Below are 12,087 nucleotides of genomic sequence, written 5' to 3'. Positions count from 1 at the left end.
TTGCTAACATGTTTCTAGAATGTTTCATCATTTCATCATTCTAGCATTGTTTTGCTCCATGCATCTTATTTTATCACATTACATGATCTTTGCATGTGTTTGTTGCAAGTTTTTTTTTATGTATATTTTACTTGGTTTCATTTTATTCCAAGTCACAAACATGTTTTTATGGTTTTAGTTCTAATTTATAAGGTTGCAAAACAGCTTCCCCAGCGATCACAGTGAGAGTTTGATTTTTGTCTCTGCCAGTATCAGTATAATCTTGTGTTTGTGTCAGTCTCTGGAGGAAGTAGATGATCCAGACAGTGAAGGTTTGACCAGTCCACCTCCGCTGCCCCCTAAGCCAGATCCAGTCCTGCTCAAGAACCATTTGGCAGCTTTGGAAGGTGGGTGGACGTGTGGAGGCTCTTGAAAGCGTTGAACAGAATCATGTTTCTGGAAGGTTTGAAACACTAAATGTGTTCATATCCTCTCATTGTGATTTATAATAGAGAGTTTGCTCCAGTCCAGAGCTGTAATGCCTTCAGGACACAAAATGAATCCACTTCTGACTTCAGAGTCGCCCACCAAAGTGCTCTACCAAGTTCCCAGAGATCAGGTGAGACCCTGTTTAAAATGCTTAGAGCTGGGCGATGTGACCAAAATCCTTACCACGATGAAGTCATTTTCAATCATAGTAAGGAACGCCAACACAATATAGCAATTCTGCCTAAAAACGATATTTAAATCTCTTAATGGAACAAAACCAACCGATATTTAAAACTCTTAACGAAACAAAACCAACTGATATTTAAATCTCTTAATGAAACAAAACCAACCGATATCTAAATCTCTTAACAAAACAAAACCAACTGATATTTAAATCTCTTAACAAAACAAAACCAACTGATATCTAAATCTCTTAACAAAACAAAACCAACTGATATTTAAATCTCTTAACAAAACAAAACCAACCGATATTTAAATCTCTTAATGGAACAAAACCAACCGATATTTAAAACTCTTAACGAAACAAAACCAACTGATATTTAAATCTCTTAATGGAACAAAACCAACCGATATTTAAATCTCTTAACAAAACAAAACCAACTGATATTTAAATCTCTTAATGAAACAAAACCAACCGATATTTAAATCTCTTAATGAAACAAAACCAACCAATATTTGAATCTCTTTAATGGAACAAAACCAACTGATATTTAAATCTCGTAACGAAACAAAACCAACTGATATTTAAATCTCTTAACAAAACAAAACCAACCGATATTTAAAACTCTTAACGAAACAAAACCAACCGACATTTAAATCTTTTAACGAAACAAAACCAACAGATATTTGAATCTCTTAACGAAACAAAACCAACTGATATTTGAATCTCTTTAACGGAACAAAACCAACTGATATTTAAATCTCTTAATGAAACAAAACCAACCGATATTTAAATCTCTTAATGAAACAAAACCAACCGGTATTTGAATCTCTTTAAGGGAACAAAACCAACTGATATTTAAATCTCTTAACGAAACAAAACCAACTGATATTTAAATCTCTTAATGAAACAAAACCAACTGATATTTGAATCTCTTTAACGGAACAAAACCAACTGATATTTAAATCTCTTAACGAAACAAAACCAACCAATATTTAAATCTCTTAATGAAACAAAACCAACTGATATTTGAATCTCTTAACAAAACAAAACCAACCGATATTTAAAACTCTTAACGAAACAAAACCAACCGATATTTAAAACTCTTAACAGAACAAAACCAACCAATATTTAAATCTCTTAACGAAACAAAACCAACCGATATTTAAATCTCTTAACGAAACAAAACCAACTGATATTTAAATCTCTTAATGAAACAAAACCAACCGATATTTGAATCTCTTAACGAAACAAAACCAACCAATATTTAAATCTCTTAACGAAACAAAACCAACCGATATTTAAATCTCTTAACGAAACAAAACCAACCAATATTTAAATCTCTTAACGAAACAAAACCAACCGATATTTAAATCTCTTAACGAAACAAAACCAACTGATATTTAAATCTCTTAATAAAACAAAACCAACCGATATCTAAATTAAAGTCACTGCGGCACTGATAAATGTGCTTGACAACACGATAAATACAATAATAGCTAGATAAAAATTGAAAAATTTGTTATCATACCACCCAGCCCTAAAACTTGCATTATAGGCATTATAGACATAACAGTACGACTTTTGTAAAGCAGCTTTGAAACAAAGTGTATTGTGAAAAGTCAATAAATTTCTTCTAAGTTAGCTTTTGATGTTTTCCAGTATAAATATCTGAACACAGTTTTACTGTAAAGCTGTGGCTGGATGTTCTTCTAGATGTTTCTTTGTGTGTTAATGTAGATCGGGCCAAGGATTTCCCCGCTGGTTCCTCAGGAGCATGCGTCCGATCCCAGTCTGCTGCAGTCGGAGAATCACGCGGCTCTGCAGTCCAGTGCGCCGCCTGTAAACTCTCTGACCCTGAATTCACGCTCACTGAGTCTGAAACACTCCAACCGCCGCGGAGCCGAGACTCTGGGTCCGCATCCGATCCAAAGCGTCCTCAGCAGCCGAACGGGGAGTCTGTCCTACGACAGTCTGCTGCGTCCGGCCGAGGGCGTCCAACGCGTGGGATACCAGACGCCGTTTCTTCCCATGGATATGAGTCTGTCCCGAGGTCCTGGCGCACACAACTGCAGCCCGGTGTTCATGAACATCAGCCGGCATTCGCCTCAACACCGCGAGCCGTCGCCCGTCCGCTACGACAGCCTCCCCAAACCGATCATGAGCTCCATCCAGGAGCGTCGCGAACCCGACGAGAAGGACAAACCTCCTCTCGCTCTCGGGCCAGACGGCGGCATCTACGACACTCCCAACAGACATAGCCTTCCGCACGATTTCCGCGGCCCGTCGTCTCGCGGACCAACACCTCCGGCGTATGGCTCACGGGAGTTCCTCCTGAGCAGCGCGGCGTACGGATACGGGAGCAGGTCGCATCTTTCTTCCTCCTCCTCCTCGTCGCTCACCCGCGCGCCTCGGACCGCCAGCTCGCCGCTGCACTTTAACCGCTCGCTCTCGCCCTCCATCTATCACTCTCTGGAACGACAGTCCCAACTGCCTCCGTCCACGTTCCCTTCTGCTCTTCCCACCTCCTCCTACGGCCCTCAGAAAGCCCTGGCGTTCATCAGAGGAGAGGAAAGGCCCCAACCTGAACTATGAGTCATGGAAATCCTGGAAATATCAGGGAATTTTAATAGCGATTATGCAGACATGGAAAATTTAAATTCCTTGCTCAAAAAGTGTTAGGAACCCTGTCGAGATGCTGACATGCCATGAATTATTCTTCCATTTACAAATTTGCTGCTCAAGAAACATTTCTAATTATTATCAATGTTGAAAACAGTTCATATTTTTGTGGAAACTGATACATTTTATTTTTCCGGATTCTTTGATGAATAGAAAGTTCAAAAGAACAGTGTTTATTTGTTTATTATAATCTTTTTTAATATTATAATTATCTTTACTGTCAATTTTCATCAATTTATTGTGTTCTTGAGGTTTTTTTAACCTTACGCTAAACTTTATCACAGTTTCCACACAAATATGAACTGCTTTCAACATTGATAATAATCAGAAATGTTTCTTGAGCAGCAAATCATCATATCAGAATGATTTCTGAAGGATCATGTGACACTGAAGACTGGAGTAATGATGCTGAAAATTCAGCTTTGATCACAGGAATAAATTACACTTTACTATATATTCACATAGAAAACAGCTGATTTAAATTGTAAAAATATATCACTGTTTTTACTGTATTTTTGATCAAATTAATGCAGCCTTGGTGAGCAGAAGAGACAAAAATCGTAATTATTACATTTCAACGGTTGTGTATGTATTTTTAAAATCTATTTACAGGAATATATTGCATACTAAAATTCTATTCTATGATCAATTATTATTTAATTAGTTTCTTTTTTAAATTTTAATAACTCAAGTATGGTGCTTTAAAATGTATCAAAGCAGTTATTTGTTAACTGTATAATTAAAAGACGAATATATTTGTTTTTTTCCCTTTTTTTCTGTTTCAGTATTGTTTTATAATTTATTTCTTGGCTAATAAATTTTAATTTGTTGACTTCATAGTTTTGGTTTGGTCTTCTTTCAGTGAACGGTATATGTTTTCTTCCCTATTGTGTCGTATATCCAAGTGAAACGCTTAGCAAACAAGAACAAATGTAGGGCGGGGCTTGATTTTGCCCGTGTGGAATTTATTAAATGGTTGTGGTTTGCTATTGGTGGATCTCATGTGAGTGACAGGTTGCCCCGCCCTCGTCATCAGAGAAAAGAAGATATGCTGCAAGAGGGAGGAGAAGATATTCTGATTCAAGATTATAAGGAACATGAATTTAACACAATAATGATGATGTGCACCGATAAATCATTAATAATAAACAGTTGTCAATATTAGATCAGAGTTAGTCAAAGATTACACTAAATACTTGAGGGAAGAGGACGGGAATACTTTCAGGAAAATCACACACTTTATGGAAGCAGAAGCTCCCTCTGGTGTTCACTGGGATGTATTACATGTTATTCCACTGATAAAGTTCCTTGCACATACTTTCACATCTATATCATGCATTTACAATGATTTTTTCTCCCTGAGCTCCAGTTTTCTACATCATTTAGTTTGTCTACGATTCTTACCCAGATCAATTTGAATTTGCGAGAAAGCACGTGATCAGACAGCCATTAATACTGATGCGCCCAAATGAATAAATAATGCTGATTTTGTTGACTATTCTCGCGCATGCGCAGTGAGTCCGAGGAGAGTGCGACCTCTTTGATTACGCGGCCTGTTCATGTCTGATGAACTCCAGTGATCTCTTTCACCGTGAGCTCCTCTGAGCCGGTGTGAGGGAATCACTTAGCCGGCCTTTGATCAAATATTAACAGTGCTGTGCGAGCGCGCGCGCACTATATCGGTTTGAAAGGCTTTTATGGAGAGGTGTTTGATGTGCGCGCGCTGGGCCGGTTCGCCCGAGGTGGACTGATAACGAAGAGAACCGCCATGTTATTGGCTGAGCCGTGATGATTCTGCGTCAGTAGAAGAACCTCTAACCGCAGCATGAGCTCGGCTTCTGCACGATTATGTGTCTTGCATATCAAAGGTGGTAAAGTTCAGACGAGATGAAAATGCTGGCATGATTTGCTCACCCTGACTGGAACAGCTTGTGCTGCGACTCTAAACACATGAGATGTGAGTCTGACATCCAGACTGTCGTTAATCTCTCCTGTTGTGTTTCGCAGGAGACATTCGGATGAGTTTGGTTTGTAAGGATGTCCATTTCTGCCACATAAGAAAAGGTCATGCTTTTGTTGCTGGAGGTCAACTCAACAGATTGTGTCTTTGTAGGAAAGGCCTTTCAGGACTTCATAGTCCAGGTGTAATCTGTGTTTCAGAAGCCATGATTAATTATTGTAGATTAAGGCCTAATCCTGTCCTAATTTAAACCCTGTCCAGGAAACCACCCAAACATGACCGAATTTGTCATAGCAAGTCAAGACTTTTTGTCATACAAATAAAAAGGCTCAATTATGACTTTCTATCATAATTTCAACTTTTTGTGTCAATTTTGACTGTCATAATTTTGTTTTTTTAATGTCATAATTATTACTTTTTAAATACAATTTTGACTTTTTAAGTCAGAATTTCAACTTTATAAATCATAATTTTGACTTAGTAGTAAATTTTTTACTTAAGTCATAATTCAAACTTTGTCATAATTTTGACTTTTTGTAATATTGTAATTATTACTTTTTATATCATAATTATGACTTTTTAAGTCAATTGATTTTTTAAGTAAGAATTTCAACTTTTTGTTATTTTAACTTTTTAATGTCATAAGTCATAATTTCTACTTAGTATATCAATTTCAACATTTTATATCATAATTTTTACTTTTTATGTCAATTCACTTTTTTAGTCATAATTTCAATGTTTTATATTATAATTATTGCTTTTTAATATCAATTAATTACTACTTATCAACTAATCAATTAATACTTTTTAACTCATTTTAAGTGACGTTTTAAGTGAGAATTTCAACTTTTTTTCATAATTTCAATTTTTTTATGTCATAATTATGAATTTCTATGTCATAATGTTGACTTTTCATCTTATAATTATGACTCAGTATATCATTTTGACTTTTTTTTTTTGTTTGTTTTTTTGTCATAATTCCGATTTTTTTTTTTCGGCTTCCACACAGACGAGTTTGCAGTGAGTAAATGAACTCTGACACTGAACTCAATCACGCATCATTGAAAGAACCACACAAATTCAACAGGTTAACATGAATGAGAATTGACAATTTACATTCTTTATTGGCATAGATGAGCATTTATTCATTTAAAGCACGCTCCGGTTATGAGCATCAATGAGTCAAGCTCTTTACTCATTACTTTAGGCTAATGTATATAATCCAGCCTTTTGAAAATCTTGCTAATTAATCAACTAAATATCTTATCTTTTAAACGTAAATCAGTGTGACGGTTCATGCAGAGACTTACGGGAATGTAATTTTCTACCTAAAATATAAGGTGAGTCGTACTTTATTTTATTACATAAAATTCCCAATACATTTAATGTAAAAATGCATGAATATTCTAGTTAAATATCAATGTTCACTGATACAGTCATTCTTATATTATAATTTTAATTTTTCAGTATTTTACAGTAAAATTTAATGTTTTTGTAAATGTAATATAATGTATTTTCTATAAAAACTAAATACTCTCTTAATTTGCATGTATTCATTTTGCATTTTTCATAAATGTAGATGTAAAATGTAATGTTCACTGATAAAGTAATTCATATTCATTTTATTTCTCAGTATTTAACAGTATTTTAATGTATTGTCTTCATAAGTATATTTAAGTTTGCTCACAGTTTATTAAGTTTTCACCAGCATCTTTCATCATGTTTTACAGGGTTTCTCAGATTAAATGCAGCACTTGATTAATTTCAGATGTTTTATGAGCATTAATGGATTCTCTGATGAAGATGGCATACGGCGCGAGGCTTGATGCTGTTTGGCTGATTTTATGGTTGAAATGCAGTGACATTCGACTGGATTTCGTCACTCTCAGCCCCGCATGATGAAATGCCTCCTGCGGTGGGGATGAGAGAGCCGAATAAATCATCCGGCCGGATCGCTGCTCTCCAGGGTAAGTTGTCTTACATTCATTATTAATCTCAATTCAGAAAGAGTTGTTCCCTATTTATTATTCATCATAAAACCGCTCTAGGCTCTTTCCCATCATGGAGAAGCCTGAGGGAGTGTGTGTGTGTGTGTGTGTGTGTGTGTGTGTGTGTGTGTGTGTGTGTGTGACAGCTCGAACCTTCGGCCGATCCGTCAGGACTCGAGTATCTGTGGAAGCTTGTGAAAAAAGGTACTCGCAACTAATCTCACGATTCTATTTTGTATTTTGTGTATTTCTCACAAATTCGAAAAATAAAGTCAGAATTTTCTTGTACCTTAATTCTGACTTTGTTCTCAAAATTCTGACTTTATTTGTCAGACTTTATTTTTTGCAATTTTGACTTTTTTCTCGCAATTCTGATTTAATTTCTCTGAATTTATTTCTCACAATTTTGACTTTATTTCTCGCAATTCTTTGTTGCGAACTGCTCCGAGAAAAGGTTGGAGATCAAAACGCAGCTTTTATTACAGGGACAATACAGACACATAGTCCAATGTACGAGCAACACGTCAAGACACAGGTAGGCAGTCCAAACAAACAAACACACAAGGCTGGGAACAAAGGCAAACCAAAGGCAGGCAGAGAGTCCAAAAACCAAGATACATGAAACCAGAGAAACGCTCAGAGATGCAGTGCAACAACATACAAAACCTCGCAGTGAATGACAGAATGAACCAGGCTTATATACACAAGGCTAATGAGCAACAGCTGAATTTAATCATGGCTGATTAGTCTGGGCTAAGGATTATGGGGAATGGAGTCTGAGATGGTGTGGCAATAGTCCACTGAGAGTGACATAGCCCCCCTCCTAAGGAGCGGCTTCCAGATGCTCCTAACAGATCTAGAAAAGTCAAGGAGGGAGGCGGAGTGGAGGCGGAACAGGGGGCGGAGCGGAGGGCCAGGGCCATGAAGTGGAAAAGGGCATGAAAACATAGGCAGGGCAGGCTGGACAGGGGGTCTTGCAGATGAACTTGAAGACCCCCACGGAGGAGCAGACGACCACCACAGCAGTGCAGACGGGCTTGAGGACCCCCACGGTGGAGCAGATGACCACCACGACAGTGCAGACAGGCATGAAGACCCCCACGGTGGAGCAGATGACCACCACTGCAGTGCAGAGGGGCTTGAGGACCCCCACGGCGGAGCAGATGACCACCACTGCAGTGCAGAGGGGCTTGAGGACCCCCACGGCGGAGCAGATGACCACCACGACAGTGCAGACAGGCATGAAGACCCCCACGGTGGAGCAGATGACCACCACGACAGTGCAGAGGGGCTTGAGGACCCCCACGGCAGAGCAGATGACCACCAAGATAATGCAGATGGGCTTGAAGGCCTCCATAGCAGAGCAGACGACCCCCAGGGCAGATCTGGCAACACTGGAAACCACCATGGCTGATCAGGTAAAACTGAAACATGAAGCACAGAGAGGTTAGTGTTGTCCACTAGGGCCGTAACAGGACAGCCAGGGAGCTCAGGAATGCCCTCCAAGGCTGTGACTAGAATGTCCTCTCTGGTCATGTTGAGGCAGGCAGGAAACTCAGGGACCACCCTTGTGGTTGCGTCGGGGCAGACAGGGAGCTCAGGGATGACCTCTGTGGTCATTTCAGGGCAGACAGGGAACTCATAGGTCGCGATGCTGGAACTAGAACGAGCTCTGGAGTGGACTTGAGGGTTGAGGCAGGTTCTGGGGTGAACTCATGGGCTAGATCAGGCTCTGGAGAAGACTCTTCAATTGAAGCACAGTGCACGGCCCAAATGCACCAGATAGCCATCACCATAACAGGGAGTGTGGCTGTCAGTGGGACCACCTCTGCAACTCCCAAACTTGATACCACCTTAGAGATACCGACATCAGCGGTGTCTTCTAGACTTGAAGCTAGTCTCAAGAACCTAGGGAAAGCCTTAATATCTTCATATGCAAGGCTCATGACGACCATGAACACAGATGTGGCATCCATGATGGCTGAAGACTCTGACGAGGCACCTGTGGAGGCTGGAGATTCTGGCGTGGCAGCCATGATGGCTAGAGGCACAGGTGCAACGGCCATCTTGTCCGAAGACACTGGCTTGGTGGCCATGACAGGACGAGACTCTGAAATCGTGGCCATCTTGTGCAGCCATGTTGTGAACTGGCTCAGGTGTGACAACTATAGGGCAGGAAGGTACATATACCACAGGGCTAGCAATCATCAGACCTGGGCCTACTGGTGACTGTGGTGGGCCGAGCTCTGTGGCCATCGGAGTTTGATGCATGGTGCCCCTCCCCAAAAAAATGTTTAGGGGAAGCTTCCTCTTCAATCTCCTCAACAGTGAAACAGGAACCAGCCAAAGTCAGAGCATAATCCAAAAATTCAGTGAGTGACCCTCGAGGACCATCACGGATGAGCTTCGATAGGTAGTAATCATTGAGTCCATAACAAAAGAAGTCAATGAGAGCATAGTCTGGGAGGTCAGAAAAATTAGCAATGTTAAAAAAATCCTTGATATGGTCCTCAAGGGGTCAATTACCTTCTCCTATTTGGCACCTAAACTCTGGAACAATCTTTCTAGCATTGTTTGGGAAACAGACACTCTCTGTCAGTTTAAATCTAGACTAAAAACACATCTCTTTAACCTGGCATACACATAACACATTATCAATTTGTATTTTCAAATCCATTAAAGGATTATTAGGCTGCATAAATTAGGTCAGTCGGAACCGGGAACACTTCCTATAACACCAGATGTACTCGTTACATCAAAAGAAGAATGGCATCTACGCTAATATTAGTATTTCTGTTTATCCCGAGGTTTGCCGTTGTCAACCGGATCCGGGCCGTATCCAGGTGAGACCAAGGATCTGCGCCTTGACACGACCACAACGCAGCCCTGAAGTATCAGCAGAGATTGAGTCAACTAGATCATCCACTGTGAAGACATCATCAACACGACAACCAGTGGCACAGCTCCTCAACAACCGTCCATATCGGCGTGATGAATACGATCCTCAACTGGATGGAACTGAAATAAACACTTTGAATGTTGCGATCCTATCGGACTTATGATAGTTACCTGAATCGTAAAAAAGCACTGTTCGCCAGAGGAGAACTGTTCCCCCGACTAAGCCTGGTTTCTCCCAAGGTTTTTTTTCTCCATTTTAACACAGAAGTCTATTTGCCACCTGATGTCACCTGTTGGAGTTTGGGTTCCTTGCCGCTGTCGCCTTTGGCTTGCTTAGTCGGGGACACTTGACATTTGACTTGACATTTGATATTCAACAGTGCTTCTGATATCTGCCTGCATTGACACTATTCTTTAAGAGCTGAATAATGTACCAGTTATCAATGTAAAGCTGCTTTGACACAATCTGCATTGTAAAAAGCGCTATATAAATAAAGGTGACTTGACTTGGTGAAGGTGGATGATCTGAACTGCTGGATCCACGGTGGGTCTGGGTCTCTCTCGGCTGCTGGATCTGTGCATTCTGACTTTATTTCTCAGACTTTATTTCTTACAATTGCAAGTTTATTTTATTGCAATTCTGACTTTATATCTTTCAAATGCAATTTTCTACCTCGCAATTCTTACTTTGTTTCTCTCAGAATTGTGATATAAACTTGTAAATGAAAGTTATAAAGTCAGAATTGTGAGACATAAAGTCACAATTAAATTTTTTTTATTCCGTGTTGGAAGCAAACTTCCACAAGTTTCAGACTGTGAGACTCTGAATAAAGATTTGAAGTCAACATGAAACGACATTCACAAGCAGTTTTACTCCATGATCAAGCCTGCAGGAGTTCAGTGTTTAACCCTCTAAAGCAGCGTGTTTCTCTCTCTGGCGGTGAATGAGTTTCTGTGTGGTTATGTAAATGGACATCAAAGGGCATCAGTGAATCTGTTTCAGAAACACATATTCCAGTATTTGTGTGGGTTCAGCCCGCGGGACTGTGGGACTGATGGAATCTGATGTTTGTGTGTCTGTTATTATTTCATGAAGAGCGTCACATGAACACGGTGACCAATGGGAGTCTGGCAGGTGTTTCTAGATCTCACATCATGTCATGGTTTATGAGAACAGAGATCATGCGCATCTGTGGATTCTGTTTCCCATCATCCTCTACCTGAGACACGCGCAGTGAACTGACGCACTCACATGATGTTTGTTAGTAGTTAACAGGGTTATATTTCAAACATTTCGCTCCACTCTATGTCCAAGGATTTAGAGTCTTTGTTTTTATGTTGTTTGTAGTTTCACATGCAGTGGAATTTTTCTCAAGTTCATTGTATTTCAACATGCACTGCTTTTGACACTGAAACTAATGCATCAATGACGTGTACTGCAGTCACACTTCAGTTCTGCTTTACTGACCTGATAACTGGAGTATATATTGACAAAACGTGTGTGTGAGTGAGTGTTTCTGTGTGTATGTGCATGAGTGTGTGAGTGAGTGTTTCTGTGTGTGTGTGTGTGCGTGAGTGTGAGAGTGAGTTAGTGTTTCTGTGTGAGTGAGTGTTACTGTGTGTGTGTGCATAAGTGTGTGTGTGAGTGTTTCTGTGTGTGTATATGCGTGAGTGTGTGTGAGTGAGTGTGTGTGTTTCTGAGTAAGTGTCTGTGTGTGAGAGAGTGAGTGAGTGTTTTTGAGTGTGTGTGTGTGTGTGTGTGTATGAGTGTGTGTGTGTTTTTGTGTTTTTGAGTGTGTGAGAGTGTTTTTGAGTGTGAGAGTGTGTGTTTCTGAGTGTGTGTGTGTGTCAGCTGTGAGAGCGGCGCGCGCTGCATCATCATTCGGACTCCTCGTTCACTCGCATCTGTT

General features: G+C 39.9%; 1 protein-coding gene across 1 annotated transcript in view; it reads left to right on the top strand.

The window, feature by feature from the left end:
* The window catches only part of zdhhc8a (zinc finger DHHC-type palmitoyltransferase 8a), a 17,215-nt gene extending 13,512 nt beyond the window's left edge, over nucleotides 1–3,703 (top strand). The window contains exons 8-10 of the mRNA XM_048181385.1: nucleotides 278–386; nucleotides 492–598; nucleotides 2,390–3,703. Of these exons, the coding sequence (XP_048037342.1) occupies nucleotides 278–386; nucleotides 492–598; nucleotides 2,390–3,244 (1,071 nt within the window). The 3' untranslated portion in view covers nucleotides 3,245–3,703. The remainder of the gene's footprint in view (nucleotides 1–277; nucleotides 387–491; nucleotides 599–2,389) is intronic.
* The last annotated feature ends 8,384 nt before the right edge of the window (nucleotides 3,704–12,087 follow it).

Source organism: Megalobrama amblycephala, linkage group LG2, assembly GCF_018812025.1.
Source record: "Megalobrama amblycephala isolate DHTTF-2021 linkage group LG2, ASM1881202v1, whole genome shotgun sequence".
NCBI lineage: Eukaryota > Metazoa > Chordata > Actinopteri > Cypriniformes > Xenocyprididae > Megalobrama > Megalobrama amblycephala.
The sequence above is the reverse complement of the archived record's forward strand: the minus strand, read 5'-3'. Positions and strand labels throughout refer to the sequence as shown.